General features: G+C 35.7%; 3 protein-coding genes across 5 annotated transcripts; 1 reads left to right on the top strand and 2 right to left on the bottom strand.

The window, feature by feature from the left end:
• Positions 1–7,887: 7,887 nt before the first annotated feature.
• On the top strand, positions 7,888–11,308 carry LOC127120162 (NAC domain-containing protein 37). Of its 3 annotated transcripts, none has more exons than XM_051050564.1 (4): positions 7,888–8,035; positions 9,112–9,295; positions 9,481–9,752; positions 10,548–11,307. In XM_051050564.1, exons 2-4 carry the CDS (start codon positions 9,130–9,132, stop codon positions 11,163–11,165), a joined length of 1,056 nt encoding a protein of 351 aa, XP_050906521.1. In that variant the 5' UTR covers positions 7,888–8,035; positions 9,112–9,129; the 3' UTR covers positions 11,166–11,307. The 3 variants fall into 3 exon arrangements, with proteins under 3 accessions (XP_050906521.1, XP_050906523.1, XP_050906522.1); XM_051050566.1 differs by having other exon boundaries at positions 7,915–8,035; positions 9,118–9,295; positions 10,548–11,308; XM_051050565.1 differs by lacking the exon at positions 7,888–8,035 and adding an exon at positions 8,117–8,875 and having other exon boundaries at positions 10,548–11,308.
• Positions 11,309–13,000: 1,692 nt separating this feature from the next.
• On the bottom strand, positions 13,001–13,435 carry LOC127123627 (uncharacterized mitochondrial protein AtMg00810-like). The gene has a single exon (XM_051053829.1). The coding sequence runs from the start codon at positions 13,433–13,435 to the stop codon at positions 13,001–13,003; it is 435 nt and encodes a 144-aa protein (XP_050909786.1).
• Positions 13,436–15,150: 1,715 nt separating this feature from the next.
• Positions 15,151–15,924, bottom strand: LOC127123626 (uncharacterized). Its single transcript, XM_051053828.1, has one exon. It carries the CDS (start codon positions 15,922–15,924, stop codon positions 15,151–15,153), a length of 774 nt encoding a protein of 257 aa, XP_050909785.1.
• Between the last annotated feature and the right edge of the window lie 9,779 nt (positions 15,925–25,703).

Here is a 25,703-nt window from a genome sequence, read left to right as displayed (position 1 = left end):
AAATCTTAGAAAAAACAGTTGCCCCTATAGGAAAGATTGGTCCTCAAAATTACACGAAACCCTGTGGGCATATAGGACAGCTTATAAAACCCCAATAGGAACCGCACCATTTAAGCTAGTTTATGGAAAATTGTGTCATCTGCCGGTAGAATTAGAACATAAGGCATATTGGGCCGTTAGGACCCTTAATCTCAATTATACTTCCGCAGGAGAGAAAAGAATATTAGATATCCATGAACTAGAAGAACTTAGATTAGACGTGTACGAGAATGCCCAGATCTATAAAGAAAGAACAAAAAATGGCATGACAATCGTATATCGAGGAAAGAGTTTAAGGAAGGTGACAAAGTACTTCTGTTTAACTCCCGACTTAGACTCTTTCCAGGAAAACTTCGTTCTAGGTGGTCCGGTCCCTTCAAAATTACCAACGTCTTTCCAAATGGAGCGATAGAGATAAAGGGAAAAGCTAGCGAACCATTTACCGTAAACGGGAAGTGTTTGAAACATTACCATAACATTGATAACAACGACTTTTTCGCGAATCTAAAGCTTGCAGAGCTGCCCACTCATTCATCGAATTGACCTTTAACCAATTTCTGTCGAGCTTACGACAGTAAACAAAGTGCTTGGTGGGAGACAACCCACACTCTATTTTTAATTATTAATTTTATCATCTAAATTTCTGTTTATTATTATTTCTTATTTCTCATATTTTTTTCTTTCTTATTTTTCATAAAGTCACTCGGTATTTTTCTTTATTATTAACCATTACTAACTTAGTGTTATTTTCTACTTAAATTTATCTAGCTACTGACTTTCACGATGCAACAAGTAGACTACATGGATATAGTCTTCAGAGGCAGAGGTCAAAGGAGACGCTTTGAGGCTTTAGCTCAGAGAGAGATGACACTAACCATATACCCCGATGGACGTACCATGACTAAGTTAGGTATAAGAGATAATATCATGTTCCTAATTAACCAAATTGGCTGGGATACTTTTGCTATCAAAAGAAAATTTAGTTCTTACCGTAGGCTAACCTTAGAATTTCTAAGCTCCCTAGTTTACATACTTGCCAAGCCATGGTATCAGATTTAATAAAGGCCTCATCACCTTTAGGATGTTTGATATTGAATATCGCTACAATCACAGAGAAAGGGCTGAACTCCTAGGATGCCTAAATGGTCTTGATACCTTTACCATAACCCAGGAAGACCTGCTTACAGACCTTGAACTAGATTACTTTTGGGGTAGCATTACAGGAAGCAACCATCCCAAGCCAGATCTCATGCATTTTGAGAACATCCACAACCCTGCCATCCTTTACTTTCATTAGATCCTAGCTCACACCCTATTTGGAAAAGAACAAAACATAACCTCCGTTTCCAAAGACGAACTCTTTATAATGTATTGTACATCACAGGCCCATCCTGTTAATGCCGCTACATTTATGATAGCCAACTTAGACCGTATGGCACAAGCTAACCATTAACCAATCTTAATAGGAGGCTTAGTGACCATGATCGCAAATGCAACTGGACTGAGACAACCACTTATCAGACTTAACCCTTTAGGGGGAATACGACCAATGAACATTGGATTCTGTTTCAACACTGGTATCATTAGAAACCTGGGCCCAGATGTGTTTGAATTTCTAATTAACAACCAAGTTGTACACCTATTTACCTTGCCAGACCATAGGACGAGTGTACATGATAGGAAAAACTGACTCTTTGATTTGGACGAACCACCAGATGAACCACCCTCTCCTCTAGAGACACCCCAAATCTATGACCATTATGATACCTTCTCTGTGACGCAGACTCGTGCACCCCTGCTGTACCTGTTGCGCCTCCTACCGATCATGTTGTTGTCATCGACACTGTCCAAACCGACATCGCCAACCTGAGAGGCGAATTGAGCACTTTGCGTGTGGACCTCCACGACTTTATGGACGTAGTGATAGAGAACTTAGATCACATTTACCAGCACTCCTACTTGTTCGCTCCTCTTGTCGGCAGTCACCGTAATGGCTAATATATATGAATTCTACCGTTTTACTGACATTGATTTTAGGTTTTATTTACATGTTTGGATTTTCTTGTTGTTTTTACACATTAGGAATTTTTAATTATTTCATTTTTATCTAGCAAATGAATTATGTTATTCTTTTCTACCTACCTCATTCTTTTCTTTTTCGATTTTATGTCTTAATTTCATTCTACCATATCCTATTTAATCCTTAATTCTCACTTTTATGTATCTTGTTTTTTCTTTCACCTAATTATATAATAACTATTAAATGCTGGTCAAATAAATTCAAATGAAGAATCGTGGTCAAATATAAAGCATGGGGAACACATAGGGAACACCTACAGCACTGCATGTGGTGCCTGCCACACACAGATGCTATGACGCCTGCCACAAACACAGGTTATGGCGCCCGCCACACTCACATATTGCCGCTCGCTACACACCCAAAGTGGCGCCTGCCACACTCTATCAATCCTTACGTTGCTGATGTGCCATCAATTCCATAAATTCATTGTCCCGTGCATGCCAGACAAAGTATTAAACCTTCTTCAACCACTTTTAATACTTTGACCAATGCATTTAACATAATTTATTGAAATTTATTCCATTAATTATTTTCCAACTACCCTTACCTTTATATAAACCAACAAATTAACCTCACAAAACACATCTTTCATAAACGTAATTCTCCTCCTTCTTACTACACTCTTACTACATACACGAGTAGTGTGAATTTTGGTCATGACACAAAGGCGCGAATACGAAATATTGTTCAGAGTCGGCGAACCAGGTGAATTGCAGGAAGATATCTACATGACTCTAAGCGCAAGAGAAATAGAGTCAACAAGGTACGCTGATGAACCTTGTTTAATAGCCTTAGAAATTCTTGATAGTGTTAATCATATGCTAAATACATTAAGTTTAAATTATTTCCTATCTTTTAAAGACCCGGTATATGCCTAATTAACACTAGAATTCCTTAGTTCGCTTATTTTTAGTCTCGCCCCCAACACAAACTATTCCAGTGGGACTGTCCAGTTTCGCTTGTTTAATGTAGAGTACGCTTTTACTTTTGCCCAACTAGCGAACCTACTACAATTTCCCCATGGGAATGACGTAGTAAGCAAGGTCCCAGACACTGAGGGTTGGCAACATGCCTTTCAACCATTCTGGAGGGCAATAATAGGTACGGTAACACACAGTTTTGAGGGAAACAGAGCCACTTTAATTCAAAATCCGGCTATCTGTTATTTCTGCCAAATATTGGCTTGCACCATTTTTGGCCGATCTAACTCTAACAAGGTGAACGAGAAAGAATTCTTCTATCTGTTCGCCACTTTTGTGACACAAAAGGTAAATACCGTCCCCTTCATGTTCTCTCACATGCAGGCCATAGTCAACGCGAGAAGAGGACCAATTGTTTTTGGAGGTTTAATAACCTAAATAGCCTGAGTCCTAGGACTCGAAGATAAACTCTCCTGCCTAACACCGCTTCCGCCTCGTGGCATTGACATTGACATGTCAAGGAGCATGAAATTGGTAAAACGCAAACAAGACGGTAAATTTCACCTAATGGTTGCCAATAGTGTTTTTCATGATTTCATCCTCCCCAACCCAATTCGCACAGATGTGCGCAACCCAGACAATGATTGTTATATTCATGATCTGGTGCCTAACCAAGTCCCCGCGCACATTCCTGAGAATGTAGCTGCTGGCGGGGACATCGATGAGGATTTTGTTTAGGAGCTAGATGCTCCCGCTACTGACCCACACCCACACACCATACACATTTCTTCTGAAAATGTTGCAGGTGCATCATCCAACCAAAGCCCTAGAAGAAGAAATGTGGCACCTGCCTCTCTTGATGACATCTATGTTGAACTGCTGCGGCATAGCGAATTATACGCTCAACGTGACCAACAAATCCAAAACATGGAAGCTCAACAAACAGAAATCATGCAAATCCTTCGCCAGATGCAGCATGATTACGCTTTCAGGACTGAACAGAACATGTCTGGTTTGATCGATGAAATGGCAGCATTGACAGTGCGTGTGGAAGATCTACAAGACTATGCCTCTTATGTGGGTACGCCACCTCACCAGCCTGGAAACGGTGGACGTGGACGAACACGTGGCAGAAGGCGCCAGTAGTAGGCTACCCAGGTTCTACCTTTCTTTCCTATCTTATGTTGTTGCATTAGGGACAATGCTCGGTTTAAGTATGGGGGAGGAAAGCTTTACCGCTTTTATTTATCGCTTTCTAGGTAGATTTAAATTATTGTTATTTCCTTTTGTTATTTCCTTTGTTAAATTATTAAGTGTTAGTTGAGTCAAATATCATTGCACTGTCGAGTCTTTATGCGTGGTTTCTGTTATTTACTGATTCTCCCATTTGCTTAAGTCATACCAAATTTTTGCGAAAATCTTGACTTAGAAACACAATACATCTTTTGAAAATTTTAAACTATAAATAAAACTTAGGTTGAATTGTAGAGATTTGGAAAAACTTTACAAGATCGGTATCGTTTTAACACCTTAAATCTCCCAAGTATAAGATCGATTTGAGTACTTGTCATGTCGTAGCCTTAAATTCTATCCTTTAATATTCCTTAAGTAGTTTATTTAGCAGTCAGCACCATCCTAAGCACACATTACGCAAGAAGTCGATGCAAATAAGTGTATGATCTCAGGCTTAAAAGAGAAAAAGATTGACAAAATTTATGAAAAATGTTGTTCCTTCTAAGTTAGGTGACCCTCATCTTTAGCTGTTAATTGAGCCAAAGTGCGAGAAAAGAAATAAATAAATAATGATGAGATCATAGTCACTAACAAATTATCTTGCTATGAATGTGAAAGGATAACGAGCTTAATGTGATTGCACTAGAATGAAAAAGGATAAAAATAAGGATTAGTAAGGTAGCTTATGCATGATGACATGATTCTTATTGGTTTGTATAGGAGGGAAACTTATGATTGCACGATTGCGACTATGTGTTCCAACGATACCCTTAGTGTGGAAGTTAGTACCTATTGATGCAATTTCTGACCAAAGTAGAGTTTGTAAGCTAGAATGAGTATCTGAATGCAAATGTGTGTTTCACGGGTCTTGATACTGTATGCTGCAAAATTTTACAAGACTCTTTTATTCATGTACGCAGCATTTGCTTGAGGACAAGTAAAGGTTTAAGTATGGGGGAGTTTGATAACGCAAAAATATATCGTATATTTGACTTAACATGCATTGTTTTTTACTTGATTTTCCATAGTATTACGTCGTACTTTTTGTTTATTTCAGGTATTTATCAAATAAGAGATTTCTAGGTAAGCAAAGGGGAAAATAGCAAAAAGGAAATAAAAAAGGAAAGAAAATGGAGCAAAATAAAGAACGGTGGTGCCCACCATATTAGAAGAATGTGGCGTCCACCACATGGGAGAGTGGCGCCCGCCACATGGATTGAAGAAGGGTGGCGCCCACCATGTTAGAAGAATGTGGCGCCCACCACGTGGATCAAACTAGGATTGTGGCAGCCGCCACCAACCCATTCCTCCTTGTTCCTCTCCATAATTTTCTCAACGTTCAGTTTTTGCTCGTTCAACAAACCACTCCCCACTAGTAGATATTCAAGGCTACTTTTAAGGAGGAGTGGGGAGTATATATAGACTTCGGTCTTTAGAGACGAGGGTTCATTTTTTTAGTCAGATTTTTTTGTTATCATTTCTTAAGCAGATATTTACCTGTAAAGTGATAGATTCTCTACATTGGGGACTATTAAGATTTTTGTTTTAAGCAACTGAAATTGATCGTAACGGTGTACCTGATTGCCAAAGCGTGTCGACATTGTTTGAATTCAAGAATCAACATTCATTCCAAGTTTTCGGTTTATATTCCAGGTTTTATTTTAATTGCTATTTTAATTGTTTATGCCTTATCTCATGTTTAATTATCAAAATATCATGTTTGTTCTCGAATCCATGTCCGGCTAAAGCAATCGATATCAGTATGTAAAGACCGTCGAAACGAAGGGATTCGTAAATAATTGGTGTTGACTTTTATAAAATATTATTTTCCAGTTATAGTTTCTTGTTCTAAATTCAAAACTGTTTTTCGTACGAGAGTACAAAGCAAACAAAGGTTACGAACAATAAATACGAGAGTTTGAGATTTTAACCGGATAGTTGAAACTAGGCATTAATCCTAAATACAGCGATAGCGCTTTGGGATTAATTAGACTTTATTTATTTCCAAAAATTACTTTTAATTCAAATGAGACAGCGAGAGCGAAGCATTCTGGTTTAAGAGTATGGTCAGAGTCAATAAAAATGAGAGTGTGAGATAAAGTCTTTTAAATAAATAATTTCTACTGAAGAATATTTTGATATTTAAAATTACACCAACTATTTATCGAATCCCCGAGGTTTGATGCGTTACATACCGGTATCCCGCTATTGAATATTTATATTAAGATTCTGTTTTCGTTAGTAGTTATTTCTTTTCGTCCCTTAAATCCTAGAGAGATCCTCAACCTTAGATTTACATAGTAACATTAGATAACGGTAAGTTCGATTATTAGTCTTTTGGGTTCGATAATCTTTAAAATTATGCGATACGACTGTGCACTTGCAGTCACGAATCCTATAGACATACTAGTCACGCGATTAGGGAGGCGATCGAAGCATCATTTCACCTTAGAGCCCTTATAGTCGCCCATTTACGAGATCGACCGCCTATTTATTGGATGTGTCGCCCATTTACGAGATCAACCGCCTATTTATTGGATGTGTCGCCCATTTATTGAATGTGTCACCCATCTCTAGAACAATTCGTCTGGCGTAGGAGAATGGGTAAGTGACGTGTCTACGATCCATTTGATGTAGAATGAGTCATGGGGAAGTTAGCCACGCTCCCTTTAATATAAAGAGATTAACTACTCATTCCCCCATCTTCTTAAAAGCTGATGCTATTTCTAAGGGACCTAGGATCCAAATCTGATTCGGTTATAAATACCTTAACGATAAAGTTGAGAGGACAATCTGATTCTCACCCAGAAAACCACATACACAGAGCTTCTCACCCCCTACATGAGCTAGCTCTCAACCCCATAACATACCTTAAAATCTCTGACATCCTCCCTTAATCACTAGGGATGGTCACATATTATACTTTTTAAGAATTAGCGTACAAGGAGTATCATTAGTACACTTGTAAACAACAATATGAGAAGTACAAAACAACAACAACAAACAACATGAACGACAAGTTTTTTTTAACCAACGACGCTTGAACTCATTTATCTATTTCTTACAAATGTTAAATTTTACTCATTCATAGATGATGTGAGACTTAACCAATCACACTTGAATCCACTAATCAATTTCTTAAGTGTGAGTCTCCTACATCCTATAATAGAATTCAATATATGATCCTAATTCCTTCCACCATAAAAGAAAAGTAGAGTTATGATACTATTTGTTCGAGACCAATAAATCCGAAGCGTAACATGTTTAATGATCCAAAGCACAACATGTTTAATGATCCAAAGTCACAAGAGAATGAAACGCACTAGGTATTTAAGACCGTCCTATGTATAGAAGTTAATTCCCGTGCAGTTATATAGTCATGAATGAACTAGATGGAAGTATGTGCCATTTTGTTTATTGAATCCTTGATGAGAGCTAGACATATTCTGCAAATGAAAAGTAAAAGAAACAAAAAGAAAAGGTAAAAGGTGAGAATGTTAGGCAATGACGTCACTACATGGGGGACAACCATGAACCCATGCGCAATTTGATCTGCGGTCCTTCCTCCCTCCCTTACTCTTTTCATTCTTTTATTCTTTATAATTAATCCCCTCACTCACTCCTAACACAATTCTTCATCCCTCTCTCTCTCTTCCTCTTCATCTCTCTCTTCTTCTTCAACTCAATCCTCCCTCATCATTTTCTTCTCTTCTTTTCACTTCACTACACTTGTCTTCTTTAAACTAGTAAAACTACTCTTCAGGTGAGCTTATAACACTAGCAATAAAGTCCATTAACATGTTCATGTTCTTCATGCATGCATCTTTTTATCTTTTCCAATGAATGCTGCATCTGCATCTGCGTCTGCACCTGCACCTGCACAGTCCACATATTGGATTTATTAAACCAGAAAAGTAGTAAACAACAGAAACATTTATCTTAAAGTCCGTTAAGAGAATGAGTCAGTGAGATGTGACATGAAAATTCTAGACAAAAAGACAACATAGTCAGAGTCCTATTGTTTCCTCAATCAGAAAAACCAAACACTCTCTCACTCTCTCTCCCTATACCTAATGTCTTCATCTCAACAACCACTATACGATACTCTTTTCTTTTTATCTTCTACACCTCTCTTTTTGTCCCTTCACTTTTTCACTTTCCGCAAAACGCGTGCCACATTTTATGATTACGTCACTAATCACAATTCTTAACTCTCACCATTTTATAAGCATGCATTCTGTTACCTTAAAAAGTTGTTTTTGTTTCTTTTATCCATCTCATTAACAGGTTAATTAATCACTTTACATTATCTCTAATTAAATAGTAATATATAGATATAGATATATAGATACATAATAATGAATGGTAATGTGGAATGGGGAACCCCGTTTGTTAATGAATCATAATTTCCACCACCATTCACTAACACAAGACAACATCATTAGCACAACCCTCTACATGTCCGTTTCTTATATACACCCTTGCTTCATCAAACTCAAGGGCTACCCTATACCAAACCTCATCTTTTTTTACCTTATCAAAACCAAACCCTCATCATTTGTTTCTCTCTCTATAACAATATCATTGTTTCTGAAATTAACAGGTTTTGTTTTATAACACGCGCTTATACTTAATTTCTTTCTCACCACCAAATGAACTTATGATTATCTCTAATAACACTTGTCACCTTTTCTTTCTCTCTCTCTCTCTCATATATATATAGTTATTGATATTTGCACTCACATACATCACATCCTGTTTGGTTATAATTCAAACATGATGAAGAAAGTCAAGTGAGTGTGGTGGTGAGTACTAATTGTGGTGGTGAATTTTATGCAGCAACAGCTATAATTTGGTATGATGGAGTCCATGGAGTCATGTGTCCCACCAGGCTTTCGTTTCCACCCAACTGATGAAGAACTTGTTGGTTATTATCTCAGAAAGAAAATTGCTTCTCAGAAAATTGATCTTGATGTTATCAGAGAGATCGATCTTTATCGTATCGAACCATGGGATCTTCAAGGTATACATATACAAACATATATCTACATATACAAATACTTTTATATAAACTATATATATGTGCTATTTTCCAAAGAAAATATTAGGGTTTTGAAGATCTAATACATAGGACTAGGTTTTAGTATGCAAGAAACCAAGATCTTTGTTTTGCTTTGTTTATAATTGAAAAAATATTTTGTGATGCAGATAGATGCAGGATAGGGTATGAAGAGCAGAACGAGTGGTATTTTTTCAGCCACAAAGATAAAAAGTATCCAACAGGTACAAGAACTAACAGAGCTACCATGGCTGGATTTTGGAAAGCTACAGGAAGAGATAAATCAGTTTATGACAAGATGAAACTTATTGGAATGAGGAAAACTCTTGTTTTCTACAAAGGAAGAGCACCTAATGGACAGAAATCTGATTGGATCATGCATGAATATAGGCTTGAGTCTGATGAAAATGGTCCTCCACAGGTAATTAACTGCTTAAACCTAACCATATGTTATTACTTCTAATCCTAACATTATCATATATGAACTTTTTTTTTCTTTATAGCCATGCCAGTGTTGAACTTTATCTAGTTATTACTGTCTCGTTAGTGCTTCAATGTGATGTCACTGCTACTTATTCTTAATGCAGATCGTGCACACTTTCTTTCTCTACTACTCACTTTCACTTTTTTCCTAGACCACTATAATCTAAATGTTCAATAAGGCACATACACGCTTTCTTGCAACATATATTACTTTCACCAAACAATTACAAGTCAAAAGTCACTACTTTCAATAGGGAATAATTATACTTCTTTCATTCCCTTCCCTTTTTGCTTACACACTTTTGTTTCCATTTTCATAGTCAAAGGTAAACTTCTTTGTAATTAATCAGTTGACTACGCCTATGTACTACTATCCAAGGTTTTAAAAATCAGTCCGTCACAGCGAAAATGGTCGTAACAAAACAGTAACGAAAGATGCTATATTATTCACCATTTTTATAATAAAGAATAAATTATGGTTCATTCGCACCGCGACGATGGCAATGACCGAAATCGCGAAAGCCTTTACACGACCGTGACGTTATTTAAAACCATGCCGCTTCTTTATAGAAATAGCTTGATGGAAAATTATGCAAAAGCTAAAGGGAAAACAAAACATACATTAAAATATAATCACTAATATAATTCTTATAAAAAAATGCATTAAAATATAATCACTAGTAAGTTGCTTTTTTACTCTTTTTCATCCCTTTAAGCTATATGTTTTGTGCAGGAGGAAGGATGGGTTGTTTGTAGAGCATTTAAGAAAAGAGCAACAAATAGCCAAAGTACAAAAAACACAATGGAAAGATGGGACACAAGCTATTTCTATGAAGAAGGTGCAAGTAGGGTAAACAATTCCATGGTGGATCCAATTGAGCTTATCTCAAGGCAACCTCAAAGCTATTTATCTCAAACTTACAATATGTGTAAGCAAGAGATAGAAGCATGCATGCATGCAGAACAATTTATACAGCTTCCTCAGCTTGAAAGTCCTTCATTGCCAATAATAAAAAGGCCAAGCTCAGTGTCTCTAGTATCCGAGAATAATAACGATGATATCGATGATCAAAACAGGTTGTTATTATTATCATCCAACAACAATAATATTACTACAAATAATGTTACTGCTGATTGGAGAGATCTTGACAAGTTTGTGGCGTCTCAACTGAGTCATGAAGTTGAAATTGATCAAGGAGTGCTCTCAAGTTTTGGTGGAGGAACAAATAATATTCCAAGCTCAGATATGGCATTGCTGTTAATGCAGCAAGGTGGTAGGGATGAAGGGAACAAGTTTTTGAATGCTACCTCAGATTGCAGTGATATTGGAATATGCATATTTGAAAAATGAAGAAATTAATTACCATTTTATATGTACTAGTACTAGTAGTATAATACTATATATAAATGTTTCCATGGATATATATATGTTATATCTGTTGAGAAGAGACATATATATATTATATAATTTTTGTAAAAATATGTGTGGATGAGTGCAAAATTGAGATGCATGCGTCAAAATGTCTCTTGAATCTAGACATTTATATCTTATTTTATGTTATCACAAAGAAGAAATTAAACATTATTAGTTAGGGCTCTGGTCGTTAAGCATTCATGTTTTTATATATTGTTGTATGATTGATCAGCATTAATTTTTTTTACAAGTCATGTGCATTCACTAAATCTTTTTTTCATATATCCAAGCTGAGAATATTTTCTCATTGTAAGGTTAAAAGACCTCTTTGTAATTTAGTTTTCATAACCAATTACGAAAAAGATCAGAGCATGCTGTCTTCACGGAAGATTCTCTCTTTTTCTCTTACTTTCAACTCATGGATCGGAGAGGTGCAATAAATACAACACGTTTATAATCTGCAAGTTACTTTAGTGTATAAAGTGTTGCCATTTATTAGTTAATATTAAAGGTAGATATTATATATCATGTATAAAATATGAGAATGTTAAAATAGCTACACTGTGCTTGCCTAGCCTTCTCAGAAGGAAAGAGTTGATCGAAAGGGTGTTACTAGGATTTTGCAAGAAATGCACGGCATTTAAGGTGATCCTCTTATTTTGATAGTTTTTTTCTTAAAGATAGGGTTCAAGCTAGTCAAAAGTTGGTCTTAAGTTTGGTTCGTGAAGGAATAGGTTTGTTAATCTTGATCAGAGGGTGCTTCTTCATAATTCCCTTTTTGAGTGTCATACCTATTTTTATCTCTCATTTATGAAATTTATGAAGGGGTTTGTCTCGGTTTAGAGGAAGATTGATGATATGTGGAAGCGTTTTTTTGGTTGGACCTAGAGAGAAGTCAAAGATTGTTTGGCTGAGATGTTATGTTGGAAATAAACTTTTTTTTGTGTTTAGGAAAAATGTGTGGGAATATTAGAGATTTGAATATAAATTTGATAGGTAGGAGAATTATTTATGGAAGAGAGAACTTTGTCTTTTTGTTTGATACAAAAATGTAGGATTACATCTCTATTTATAGTACTCTAAGGAGAATTATAGACACACTAATTCTAGAGAGTTCTCAACTCTAGACATTCAAAAAGTATTCTAGAAAATATTACAACCCTATAAAATATCTATACACTCCAAATACTACCAGAGTTTTATAGAAACATTACCTAAAATAAACTAAGTCCAAAATAACTAAACCCAAAAATCAAATAAGGTTAGACCCAAATCAAATTTAATATTTCAACATTCCCCCTTAAACTTGATTTGTGACTCCAAGCATACTCCTTAGCTTCACGAAAGTTTCCAACTTGAGTGGCTTAGTGAAAATGTCGACAACTTGATCTCTAGACATCACATACTTTAACTTCACCTTCTTCTTCTCGATGTATTCTCTTATGAAGTGGTAACGGGTGTCGATGTGCTTACTTCTTTCATAAAATACATGATTCTTTGCCAAAGCAAGTGCTGATTTATTGTCAACACATATTTCTGCAGGATCTTCTTGTGATGTTTTTAACTCTTTCAACAAATTCCTTAGCCAAATTGCATGACAAACACATGATGTGGCGACGACATACTAAGCTTCACAAGTTGACAGTGTGACGATAGGTTGTTTCTTTGATATCCAAGTGAAAGCAGTATCTCCCATAAAGAACACAAAACCAGTAGTGCTCTTTCTATCATCCAAGTCTCACTCCAATCGCTATCACTATAGCCAATAATCTCTAATTGTTAGAAGAGTAATAGTGCAAGCCAAAGTTTATTGTATCTTTAATGTATCGAAGAATTTGTTTTGTCGCCTTGAAGTGAGTTGTTGTTGGAGCTTTCGTGTAACGACTTACAACTCCTACATCATAGAGAATATATGGTCTTGTACTTGTCAAGTAACGCAGACTTCCAACCAAACTTTTGTAAAGATTTGGATCCACAATCTCTCCATTTTCATGCTTACTCAACTTGCTGCCACATTCCATCGGGGTGCCATCTGGATTTTTATCATCCATCTTGAACTTCTTAAGGACTTCTTTGGCATAGCCTTCTTGGGTGATAAAAATTCCTTTGTCTTCTTGCTTTACTTCGATGCCGAGATAATATGCCATGAGCCTCATATCTGTCATCTCAAATTCATTTGATATGTCTTTCTTGAACTCTTTGAACATGCTTAAATTGTTCCCTGTGAAGATCAAGTCATCAACATATAAGCACACAATCAAAATATCTCCACTTTGCGCTTTAATATTGAGTGCATGCTTATATGGACACTTGATGAAGTTCTTGTCTTGAAAGTACTTGTCGATTCGAACATTCTAAGCCCTCGGTGCTTGCTTGAGTCCGTACAACGCCTTCTTTAACTTCAAGACTTTTTCTTCCTGCCCTTTTACTTCATAGCCCTGTGGTTGCTCGATATAAACTTCTTCTTCGATAAAACCATTCAAGAAGACCAACTTCACATCCATTTGATAGATCTTACATTCATTTTGGGATGCCAAAGAAATGATCAGTCTAATAGTTTCAAGACGAGCAACGGGGGAAAATACCTCATCATAGTCAATTCCTTGTCTTTGACTATAGCCTTTCGCCACTAATCTTGCTTTGTATCTCTCCACGCCTCCTTTTGCATTCTTTTTTTCCTCGTACACCCACCTTACTCTGATTGCTTTGTGTCCTCGTGGAAGTGTAGTAAGTTCCCATGTATCATTCTTCGTGATTGACTTGATTTCTTCTTCCATGGTGTCTCTCCATTTTACGTTTTCAACTACTTCTTGATAGCTTAGAGGCTCGCAATCACCCAAAAGGCAAAAGAGGTTAATGTCGTTTCTATTTTTGGTTACCTCATAAAGCTCTTCAATACTCTTTAGTCGTGGTGTCCTTTCACTTGAAACTATTTCATCAAACCTTGGTGTCGATGAGGCCGGTGGTATAATATGTTCCTTTATCATTGGTTGTTCCATTTCGTCTTCTTCTTCAAAGTAAGGAAGAAAATTATACCTGTCTTATTAAACACTCCAATGCCAACAATCTTCTTCTTCGAACTCCACGTCACAGCTTATTACAATCTTTCCACTATTTGGATTATAGAGCTTGTACCCTTTGGAGCTTGAGTCGTAACCCACAAATACATATTTCTCACTTTTATCATCGAGCTTTATTCTCCTTTCATCTGGAACGTGGGTATAGGAAATGCTTCCAAACACTTTGAGGTGAGAGATCCTAGGGTTCCTTCCACTCCATGCTTCTTGTGGTGTCTTCTCATGCACGCTTCTTGTTGGGGAACGGTTTGTCAGGTAAATCGCACATGCCATTGCTTCGACCCAAAACTCTTTCGGCATCTTCTTGCTCTTAAGCATGCTTCGCACCATGTTAAATATGGTATGGTTCTTTCTCTCTGCTACTCCATTTTGTTGTGGTGATCTTGGCACTGTTAGTGGACGGAGAATTCCATGGTCTTCACAATATTTTTGGAACTCATTTGAAATGAACTCTCCTCCTCGGTCAGATCTCATGGCCTTAATGGAAAGACCACTTTCTTTATCCACAAGGGATTTGAACTTCTTAAAGTTTTCAAACACTCCTGACTTCTTCTTCAAGAAATAAATCCATATTTTCTAGAATAATCACCAATAAAGAGGAGAAAGTATTTACTCTTACCAAAAGAGTTTGGATTAATTGGTCCACAAACATCGGTATGTATTAACTCTAGCGGTTTTGTTGCTCTTGATGTTGATTCCCTTGGAAATATTTTCTGTAATTGCTTCCCAACTAGACATCCTTCACATAGTTGGTCTGGGTGGTTTATACTAGGCAAGCCTCTCACCATCTCCTTTTTTGACAAACATTTTAGACTGTCGAAGTTGAGATGTCTGAATCATAGATGTCATAGCCACAAAGAGTTGTTATAGCAAGTCTTGAGACACTTTGCAACATTGTTTTGAATGTTCAAGAGAAACATTCTATTCTTTGACATGTGCACCTTAGCAATCAAGTTATGTCTACAATCTCTTAAGAAAAGACTATGTTCTTTCAAGTGGATGTCATAACCTTTCTCTAATAATTGTCCCAAGCTCAAAATATTATTCTTCATGTTAGGAACATGGTAGACATTGGATATGAATTGATGACTCTCATTGTTCAAGCGTATAAGAATTTTACCTTTGCCTTTGATTGGTATCTTTAAGTCATCTCCAAATGAGACATTTCTAGTTGTCGCTTCATTGATCTCTACGAGCATGCTTTGATCACCGCACATGTGATTTCTTACGCCGGTGTCGAGGTACCATTTGTTTCTTTTCTCTTCAACTTGGTTTTGGCACGCGAGCAACAAAGTTTCTTCTTCTCCGCCTTTTTCTTCTACAAAGTTAGCTTTCTCCACAACCTTCTTCGAAAATCTACACTCAGATGCATAGTGACCGAGCTTGTTGTAGTTGAAGCACTTGATTTTTGATTTGTCACACCTCGACCATGATTTTCCTCTTCCACGACCTCTTGTTGCTTGTGGATTCCAACTTCTTTCTCCATTGTTAGAGTAATTGTTGTAACCGCCTATTCCTTCTCCTCCATGTCCTCGTCCACGGCCACGACCTCGTCCTCTTTGGCTCTTGTAATTCGCATAATTTATCTCCTTTATGTTGAGTTGTAGTAGTTTCTCCATAGCCTCCTTTTGTTTAATTTTTCTCTTTTGTTTTTCTTAGTATGCTTGTAAGGAACCCATGAGTTGATCAATAGTCATGCTATTTAAATCCTTGTTTTCTTCAATGTCGGTAATAATGAAGTCAAAACTTAGATTTAAAGTGCGAAGTATTTTCTCCATGACTTTCACCTCATCAACATCTTCGCTATTTCTTTTAAGTTGATTGACTATGGCCAATACTCAAGAAAAATAAACAGAAATTGACTCGGACTTTTCCATAAATAAACGTTCAAAATCACCTTTAAGAGTTTGAAGACAAATCTTTTTCACCTGTTCCACTCCTTTGTTGCAAGTTTGAAGTTTGTTCCATGCTTCTTTGGTCGTCGTTGCGTTGGAGATCTTCTCAAATATATCTTCATCCACCGATTGATAAATGAGGAAAAGAGCTTTCTTATCTCTCTTTCTTGACTCCTTCAATGTCTCATTTACACCTTGGCTTAGCGAGGCTTCATCTTACTCCTTGAATCCTTTCTCAATGATATCCCACACATCTTGACCTCCTAGTAGCGCTTTCATCTTGATACTCCAATTGTCATAGTTGTTCTTTGTGAGCATCGGTATTTGGAAAGGGAAACCTCCATTCACCATTTTTTGAGGACCTTGAAGCTCTGATGCCACTTTGTTGCAAATAAACCCTTTTTGTGTTTAGGAAAAGTGTGTGGGAATATTAGAGCTTGAATAGAAACTTGATAGGTAGAAGAATTATTTATGGAAGAGAGAAATTTGTATTTTTGCTTGATACAAAAGTGTAGGATTACATCTCTATTTATAGTACTCTAAGGAGAACTCTAAACACACTAATTCTAGAGAATTCCCAACTCTAGACATTCAAAGAGTATTCTAGAAAAATATTACAACCCTAAGAAATATCTAGACACTTCAAATACTGCAAGAGTTTTCCAGAAACATTACCTAAAATAAACTAAGCCCAAAAATCAAATAAAATTAGGCCCAAATCAAGTTTAATATTTCAACAGGTTGTTTGTAAATCAAAGGAATTGCGGGTATCAAAATTTAGGATTTGAGGTTTGTTAAACTTGTTCTCTTTAAGAGTTTGCGTTTGAGGTCTGTTCAGGGTTGTTCGTCACTCTAGAGGCAATTTTTGGTGGTATGATATGGTGCGGATGTCGTGTCGTCCAATTTTTAGAAGGTCATGTTACGGGTTTTGTAGAGAGTCTCTCTGTGGTGGAGAGCCGCCTCTTTATGGGGTTCTTTAGAGGTAGTGCTTTTGAATTAATGGTTTGGGTACAAAGTGTGGGATTTCAAGTGAAGACATTGTTTTTTTAGGAGGACCTTCTTTCTAGCCTCGTTCTTTTGGGTGAGTAAGGTGAAGCCTTTTAAGAGGGTGAATGGACGTGAAATTTTAATGTGTAAGGTGGTTTCCTGTGAAGTTGGCCTTTGAGATGTTCGACAAAATGCCTAAGAATGAGGGGCCTAGGTCAGTTAGAGTAGTTTAGGTGTTAGCGAGTGGGTGTAAGAGTTGGAATCCCTCTAAAGTGGTTGCCTTCTCTTGACAAATACTTATTGAGTGAATCATCTAAAGTGTGTGGTTATTGTTAACACAATGGGCCAATTTGTGTTTGTGCAATATAAGTTTGTTGTGACTATTTAGTTAAGAGTCTATAAATTGATTAGTAGTATTGAGTATGACTCATATTGTTAACATAATTATGGGTTGTTGAGATAATTATGGGTTGTTGAGAGTATAACTCATTGTTGAGATTATTAAGGGTTGAGATAGCTACGATACTACTATAAAATATACCTTTGGTAATACTAAATTACAACGGTCTGACAGTTAAGCGTGGTAATACCTCAGTTTTTGACGCGTTTTTTTTATATTTACGAAAATACTTTGCATTACGATCAAAACAATTGACCATGATTATACATTTATGGAGTGACAGAGTTCGAATCACAGTTCCAACAATTTTCTACTTTTTCGTTACAATGAGTATTGTCCTTCTCTCTCTCTCTCTCTCTCTCTCTCTCTCTCTCTCTCTCTCTCTCTCTCTCTCTCTCTCTCTCTCTCTCTCTCTCTCTCTCTCTCTCTCTCTATCTATACTATATATATATATATATATATATATATATATATATATATATATAGAGAGAGAGAGAGAGAGAGAGAGAGATTAAAATGTCTATCACAACGGTTGGTAAAGTCAACCATTGTGAATGACATTACATTTCATCATGATTTTTGAATACGACCTTAGTGAAATTTTTTACCCATATATAAGTGAATTAACTCTGGCTTCTTGACACTCGTCATATCTCTCACAGCAAAACCCTAACACATGTTTCCTCTCTTCTTCTTCGTCATTAGCTTTCATATTCTATAGTATATCATCAATGATGTTCTTCATACATAAAGGTGTTCTTCTTCTTCCTTACTCTCTCGTTTTCGTGTATGTTGTTGTTGTTATGTTTCACATGATTTTCACAAGATTTACTTCTTGATCGAGAGTTTATGAGTTTTTTTGTTGTTGTATGTTGTTGTTGTTGTTATTGATAAATGTTAGTTATATGATTTTCGTGCATGTTGTCGTTATGTTGATGTTATTGTTATGTATGTTGATAATTTTTTGTTGGATTACAATGTACTGATAGTTTATGTTAACATGCTATTTTTTATGGTGTTTGTAGGATTTCAATTGATTTGTGTTGTTATGAAGAAAAAGTGCAAGAGAGGATGAAGCTGAAGTGAAAGATGAAAACTTGTGTGATAGATCTCGAATGACATCCATTCAAATTTAACACAAGTTTGCAGCTTTCTCCTCGGTTTTTTTCATGTTGCTTGTTTCAGTAACCCCTCATTGAACTTGTTTTCATTTAAATAGATTTTTTAGGCAATAATTAGAAAATTTTAATTATTCTTGAAAATCAACTTAGATGATCCAATGTTTATCGAATTTCATGCATCTTGTAATCATGATTTCCTCTTTAGCCTATAGAATTTGATTCAATGCCATAAAATTTTCAAAATAATGATGATAAATGGATGTCACTCTGCGTCTTTCACACAAAATTTGATGTTTGCAAAATAAACTAGAAAAAAAAATGGAAATCAAATTTTGTGTGAAAGACTTAGAAGACATCAATTCATCATCATTACTTTGAAGAATTTAGGATTGAATCAAATTCTATGGGTTAATAAGGAAATCATGAATTTCAAGAAGCATACAATTCGAAAAACAGTGTATCGTTTGATTTATTTTTCAAGAATAATTTAATTTTTATGATTATTATCTCAAAAATCTATTTGAATGGTTGTATATGGTTAATTAGGGGCATGGAAAACAAACAATTCCATATTTTATAATAAACTCTCACACATACCACAATGGTTGAAACATATAACCGTTGTAATAGGTAGAGTGCTACCTAGCTTATAACCATTGTCACACGTCCGTTGTGGAAACCAGCATACATACAATCACACGCTACCTAACAACAAACGTACAATCGTCATTATATGTGTTTTTCATAGTAGTGTGGATTGTTGAGAATATAACTCATACCACTTAAATACTTATGGGGTAGAGATAACGGTTTGTTGAGGGAAACTAGAGATTAGAATTTTAAATAAGTTGAACCTTAGTATTATATATATATATATATATATATATATATATATATATATATATATATATATATATATATATATATATATATATATATATATATATATATATATATATATATATATACATATATATATATATATATATATAGAGAGAGAGAGAGAGAGAGAGTGCTACCTAGCTTATAACCATTGTCACACGTCCGTTGTGGAAACCAGCATACATACAATCACACGCTACCTAACAACAGACGTACAATCGTCATTATATGTGTTTTTCATAGTAGTGTGGATTGTTGAGAATATAACTCATACCATTTAAATACTTATGGGGTAGAGATAACGGTTTGTTGAGGGAAACTAGAGATTAGAATTTTAAATAAGCTGAACCTTAGTATTATATATATATATATATATATATATATATATATATATATATATATATATATATATATATATATATATATATATGACATTGTAATCCAATTCAAAGTTATAAGACATAAATAAAGGAAACTATAGATACTCTATAGTCACAAAGATATGCATCATTGGCTGAACTGCGTTAACAAAGATTAAAATCGCCAAACAAATTTCATAATCATAATCAATTAAATATATTCTTATGCCTTAGGGAAACATCTAAAACTTTCACTATTAAACATTTCAAATACCTTTAACAATTCTCATCATTGATATACTTATCTCTTTGGACCAAATACATTTTCTTTGGATTCCATATATATCTTTGGGTTAATTACCATATGGTTAAATACCTACTTCTGAACCAAGGTCCTTTTTGTTTGTCTTGTTAGCCCTAGTGTTTAGAAAAAACATTTCCTTTTATTTTCCTTGTGAGTCATTGTGCTTAGGCAAACCCTCTTTTTATTTTCGACCATACCATATATTGGTTCATGCCACATTTTTCTCTTTGGCCATACCATGTATTGGTTCATGCCACATTCTCTTTGGTTCAGATTTACCTACCTTATGAGTTCAAACAATACAATCATTTGGTTCAAACCATACTTTCATCACTTAAAAACCCATTTCTTTCTTATTTGCCTTGTCAGTCCTCGTGCTTATGCAAACACCCATTTCATCTCCCATCATTAGTTATATGAACTACAGAGCTCTGAATTCCTTATTGCACTATGATGATACGTAGGCATGGGGGCCCCAATCATCAGCGAGCACTTTAATTATAAATTTTTTTTTCTCCATTTACAAGTAATCTTTAGTTAATAACACCCATTCGAGCAAAAAACAATCAAGATGGTTCCCGTCGAGTACAACGGATGTGAGGGGTGCTAATACTCTCCCCTTGCATAACCGACTTCCTTACCCTTTTCTCTTCCCCTGGTTTTTATTGATGTTTTCCCTTTCCTTCAGGAATAAATAAAGTTTGATGGCGAATCTGTTTCTCTCGAGCGTGCGATACGCTCAGGTATTTTTCAAGTAGCTTCAATATGTAATCCATTGCTAACCATTTTTATCCTAAGGCCTTTTTCGGTGACACAGCCACATCTATTAGCCATTTGACTTGAAAGGTTAAATGTTTCCACCCCTCTCTTTGTAGTTAGGTAGAAACTTTAGTTCATTGGTCATATGCAAAAGATCAAATTTTGGGTTGCTCTTGGAAGTGAGCAAAATTTTAAGTTTGGGGTTGGGGTACTAGAGAAAATGGTCCAAAATTTCGAAAATTGTTTTGAAAAAAAAATGGAAAAAGACACTTCTTCAAAAAAAATGAGAAAAAAAATAATGATATTATAAGAAGGACCAAAACTCTCTAGTACTGTAAAAAAGGAACAACAAGGTATGATGATAGAAGGAGAACTAGACACCTAACTCAAAAGGTTTAAACCTACTTTCCTTAAAATTTCCTACCCAAACCTAAGCCAAGTTACAACCGAAAAAAACCTCTAATGTGTGTATTGTGCTTTCTATGATGAACTCTATTAGAACATGATCACGCTAAGTATAATTGATTTTGCATGTTGATTGAGAGATCACCCTATCCATTGAGTGAGTTATAGTGAGCTGAGAGACAGGTTGAGTACTCGTCAATATTGAGGACATTTTTCGAATTCGTCGAGTAGGAATTGGGAGCTAAAACAATGGTCAGGTAAAAGAAATATTTAATTTAGTGATGTTCGTTTATTATTATGCGACTTGTTGTTAGTTGAAATATGCAGTTGCAGGCGAATTGCTTGAGGACAAACAACATTCAAGTTTGGGATTGTGATGACAGTCTGTCATTGCATATATTTTGTCGAAGAATCATAGAAAATCAAGTGAAAGTTGAGGTAAAATTAATAAGAATGACCAAAGAATGAGGAAAAAATAGGTAAGTGTGAAAATTGTGGACTTAGTGAAAATTTGAGTGAAAAAAGGAGCAAAAGCGTGCAACCACTAGAATAATCACGCCCACTATTTCCCAACATCGCGCACGCGATAGGGTCTTTGAAGTTATATCGCGCGCGATGCAAGGCATCATGCATGTATAGATATTTTTTTTGGGCTTTTTTGATGCATTCTGGTCTATTCTTACGCTTTTAAAAAGGTATTTTATGTACTTTCACAAAGGTTACGATTTTGGGAGATTGAAGCACAAATTTGAAAGCAAAAATGGAGATTTTGAGAGCATTTAAAGCCATTGGAGGCCATCACTTCAAGGGACTTTTTATGTTATTTTCATCTATTAATTGTGGTATTTTTAATTTCACTATGAGTAGCTAAACTCTTATAGGTTAGGTTATGTTATGATGAACCTATTTTTACATTGTTGGATTGTTGATTTGACCATTGTATGAACCTATTGATCTATAATTTTATTTAATTTCTTCTTGTTCGTAATACTTTTTATGTGAGATACTCTTTTAATCTGATTTTGGGCACATAGGGAATACTGACCATTAGTTTATGTGTTGGACCTAGGGCAATTGTTGTACTTATGCTGGTTGAATAGGGATAGGAGACCCCGAGTAGTGGCATGGAGAATTAATGTTCTATACATCGCCTACCACTGCTTATGCTGGCGGAATAGGGATATAAAGCTCCGAGTAGTGGTTAGTAAGTTTTTTTGTGAGGGATCGAGTATAACGGTTTTGTTAATTCGTTGTGGGATTATAATGATTAAATCATTCATACAGAGCATCAAACATCAATAATAGAGGAATAAGGGATTCTACAAAACAACCTGGCCGCTTTTGTGGCATTGTTTACTCGTTTATTTACTTTTTGTACTGAAACTCGCCCCTACTAGTTTTCTATAAATTGCACGCATTTTGTCTTGCTTGAAGGTAGTCCTTGTGGATTCGATCTTTTTATTACTTCGACAGTATCAGTACACTTGTCGAGAAGTCATCAACACCACAACAAAATGGTATGGTAGAGAGAATAAATAGGTATTTAACTTAAAGGGCAAAATGTGTTTTGTTAAATGATGGACTATCAAAAGATTTATGGGCAGTGGTAATTAACATGGCGTGTTATCTTATCAATAGTTCACCATAGACTTCATTGGAGGGGAAGGTTGAAGGGGAGGTATTGATAGTTAATCCCATTGATCTTGATAATTTAAGGATTTTTGGGTGTCAGACTTATGTGCATATATCTAGTGAATATCGATTCAAACTTTATCTAAGGTCGAAGAAGTGTGTCTTCGTCGGTTACGCAAAAGGTGTGAATGGGTTCAAGTTATGGGATCTAATTAAAAAGAATATGGTAATCAACAAAGATGTTGTTTTTTATGAGCATTTAATGTTGAAGCAGTCAGTTGTAATAGATGTATCAGCATCTAAAGAAGAAACTTCTAGCAAATAGGTGGTTCAGGTGGATGTTGGTCCGCCAACAGTGAATAATTTGCATGTAGTGCCTGAACAATGAGAAGAGCCAGGATTTGATACTGAAATTGACCACGAACCTGAAGTTTCATGTGAAGTACATGATTACATTTTGGTACGTGACAAAGAGCATTGTTCAACCAGGCCACCAGAAAGATATGGGTATGAAGATTGGTAGCCTATGAACTTCTTACTAGTTCTGGAGACCCTTTTAATTTTCAAGAGGTTATAGATATCTAGGGTAAAGATAAGTGGATGGGCGCAATGATGGATAAGATGGAATCCTTGAAGAAAAATCAGAAATGGGAGCTTGTTCAGCTTCCTAAGGTAAAAAAAGGCCATCGGTTGTAAGTGGGTGTTCAAGAGAAAACCACCAGTAACAGAAAGAATGGGAAAAGTTCAATGCTCGCCTTGTAGAAAAATGGTACTCACAACAGAAGGGCATCAATTATGATGAGATTTTTTTCTCCTCCCATGAGACATGCTTCTATCAGAGCGATATTAGCCATGGTAGGTAGCTGAGACATGCATTTAGAGTAGATGGATGTGAAGATACCATTTCTTCACGAAAATCTAGATGATAAAGTTTACATGAAGCAACCAGAGGGGTTCAGTGTCACTGGACATGGAAGACTAGTTCGTAAATTAAAGAGGTCTTTGTATGATTTAAACCGGTCTCCAAGGCAATGGTAAAAACGCTTTGATTCATACATTCTTAAGATTGGTTACATAAGGTGTGAGTATGACTGTTATATCTATGTTAGGAGCCTTGGTGATGCCTCTTTTATTTTTCGGTTATTGTATGTTGATTACTGTTAATCATTTACATGATATAAATGAACTGAAAATCATGTTAGAAAAATAGTTTGACATGAAAGACTTAGGTGTTGCTAAGAAGATTCTTGGTATGGAAATTCACAGGGATATGAGTGCCAGAAAATTACGGCTCTCTCATAAAAGCTATGTTGAAAAGGTGCTAGACAAGTTTGGCACGAGTAATTCGAAATTTGTGAGTACTCTATTGGAGAATCACTTTAAGCTCTCATTGGATCAGTGTCCAAAGATAGATGCAAAAGGTGAATATATGTCAAAGGTTCTTTATGCCAGTGTTGTTGGTTGTTTAATGTATGTATTGGTCAGCACTAGACCAGATTTGACACATGATGTAAGTCAAGTTTGTAAGTTTATATACAAACCAGGAAAGTGTGATTCGTAAGCAGTCAAGTGGATTTTTAAGTACTTAAAAGGTAATATGAGTTATGGTATCATGGTTAGTAGTGAACAAGGTTTTTTGGATATGTCTATTCATATTATGTTGGTGATTTGGATGATAGGAGGTCTACAACAGGATATGCCTTTACTTTAGCAAGATGGCCTATTTATTAAAAATCATTAGTCCAATCCATAATGGCCATGTCAACAACTAAAGCAGAATATATTGTGGTAGACGAAGCTACCAAAGAAGCCTTATGGCTTACATGATTGGTGAGAGAATTGGATGTTGAGTAATGTGGAGTTTGATTGCATTGTGATATCCAGAGTCTCATTTATTTGACAAACGATCAGGTGTATCATGCCAATACCAAGCATATTGATGTGAGGTTTCACAAGATCATAGAGTTACTTGCATCTGGATAGATATTACTTGAAAAGATTCATACTTAAGAGAATGCATCTGATATGTTGATAAAGTCAGTTATCATTTACAAGTTTAATCATTGCTTGGACTTGTTAAATGGATTGTTTGTTTGTTTGGGGGAATTAAGTGGTTTAACGGGTAAGAGAGTTTTGTTGGATTTTACTTTGATTTGACATGCGGTGATTTGCACTATCTGAAAAAATCATAAGAATTTTATTTTTTGTTCAAAAAACTCAATTTTTTATCATAGGGTGAGCACGATTATTTATTTTTCTTTGAAGTGGAGTCAGGCTTATCTTTCGGGTCACTATTTCATTTTTTGGGATTGGAAGCAGGTCCTCTCTTATGCTTAGACAAATAATAGTGTGTGTGGTTGCTCTTTGGCCTCTTTGAGCTCAAGAGTGATCTATTTCATCTTTCCCTTAGCTTGATTTTTCGATGAATGCTCTTGGTTCCATGCTCTTTGAAACGGTTTGTTCGTGGTGGTTCTTTTTTGTGATGGTCTTTATTTGGGTGTTGGAGTTTTTTGTGAGTTTGCTTTGCTTTTTTTTTGTTCTATTTGTTGAGGTTAATTGTTTGAGTGTACTGTTGTACTTCTTATACTTTTGATTCTCTTTTCGATTATCAATTTATATATTGTGATTTGTCTTTCAAATAAAAATTTGGGTGT

The sequence above is a fragment of the Lathyrus oleraceus genome, chromosome 2 (genome assembly GCF_024323335.1).
Source record: "Lathyrus oleraceus cultivar Zhongwan6 chromosome 2, CAAS_Psat_ZW6_1.0, whole genome shotgun sequence".
In the NCBI taxonomy this organism is placed as follows: Eukaryota; Viridiplantae; Streptophyta; class Magnoliopsida; order Fabales; family Fabaceae; genus Lathyrus; species Lathyrus oleraceus.
This window is presented reverse-complemented; position numbering and strand designations above follow the sequence as displayed.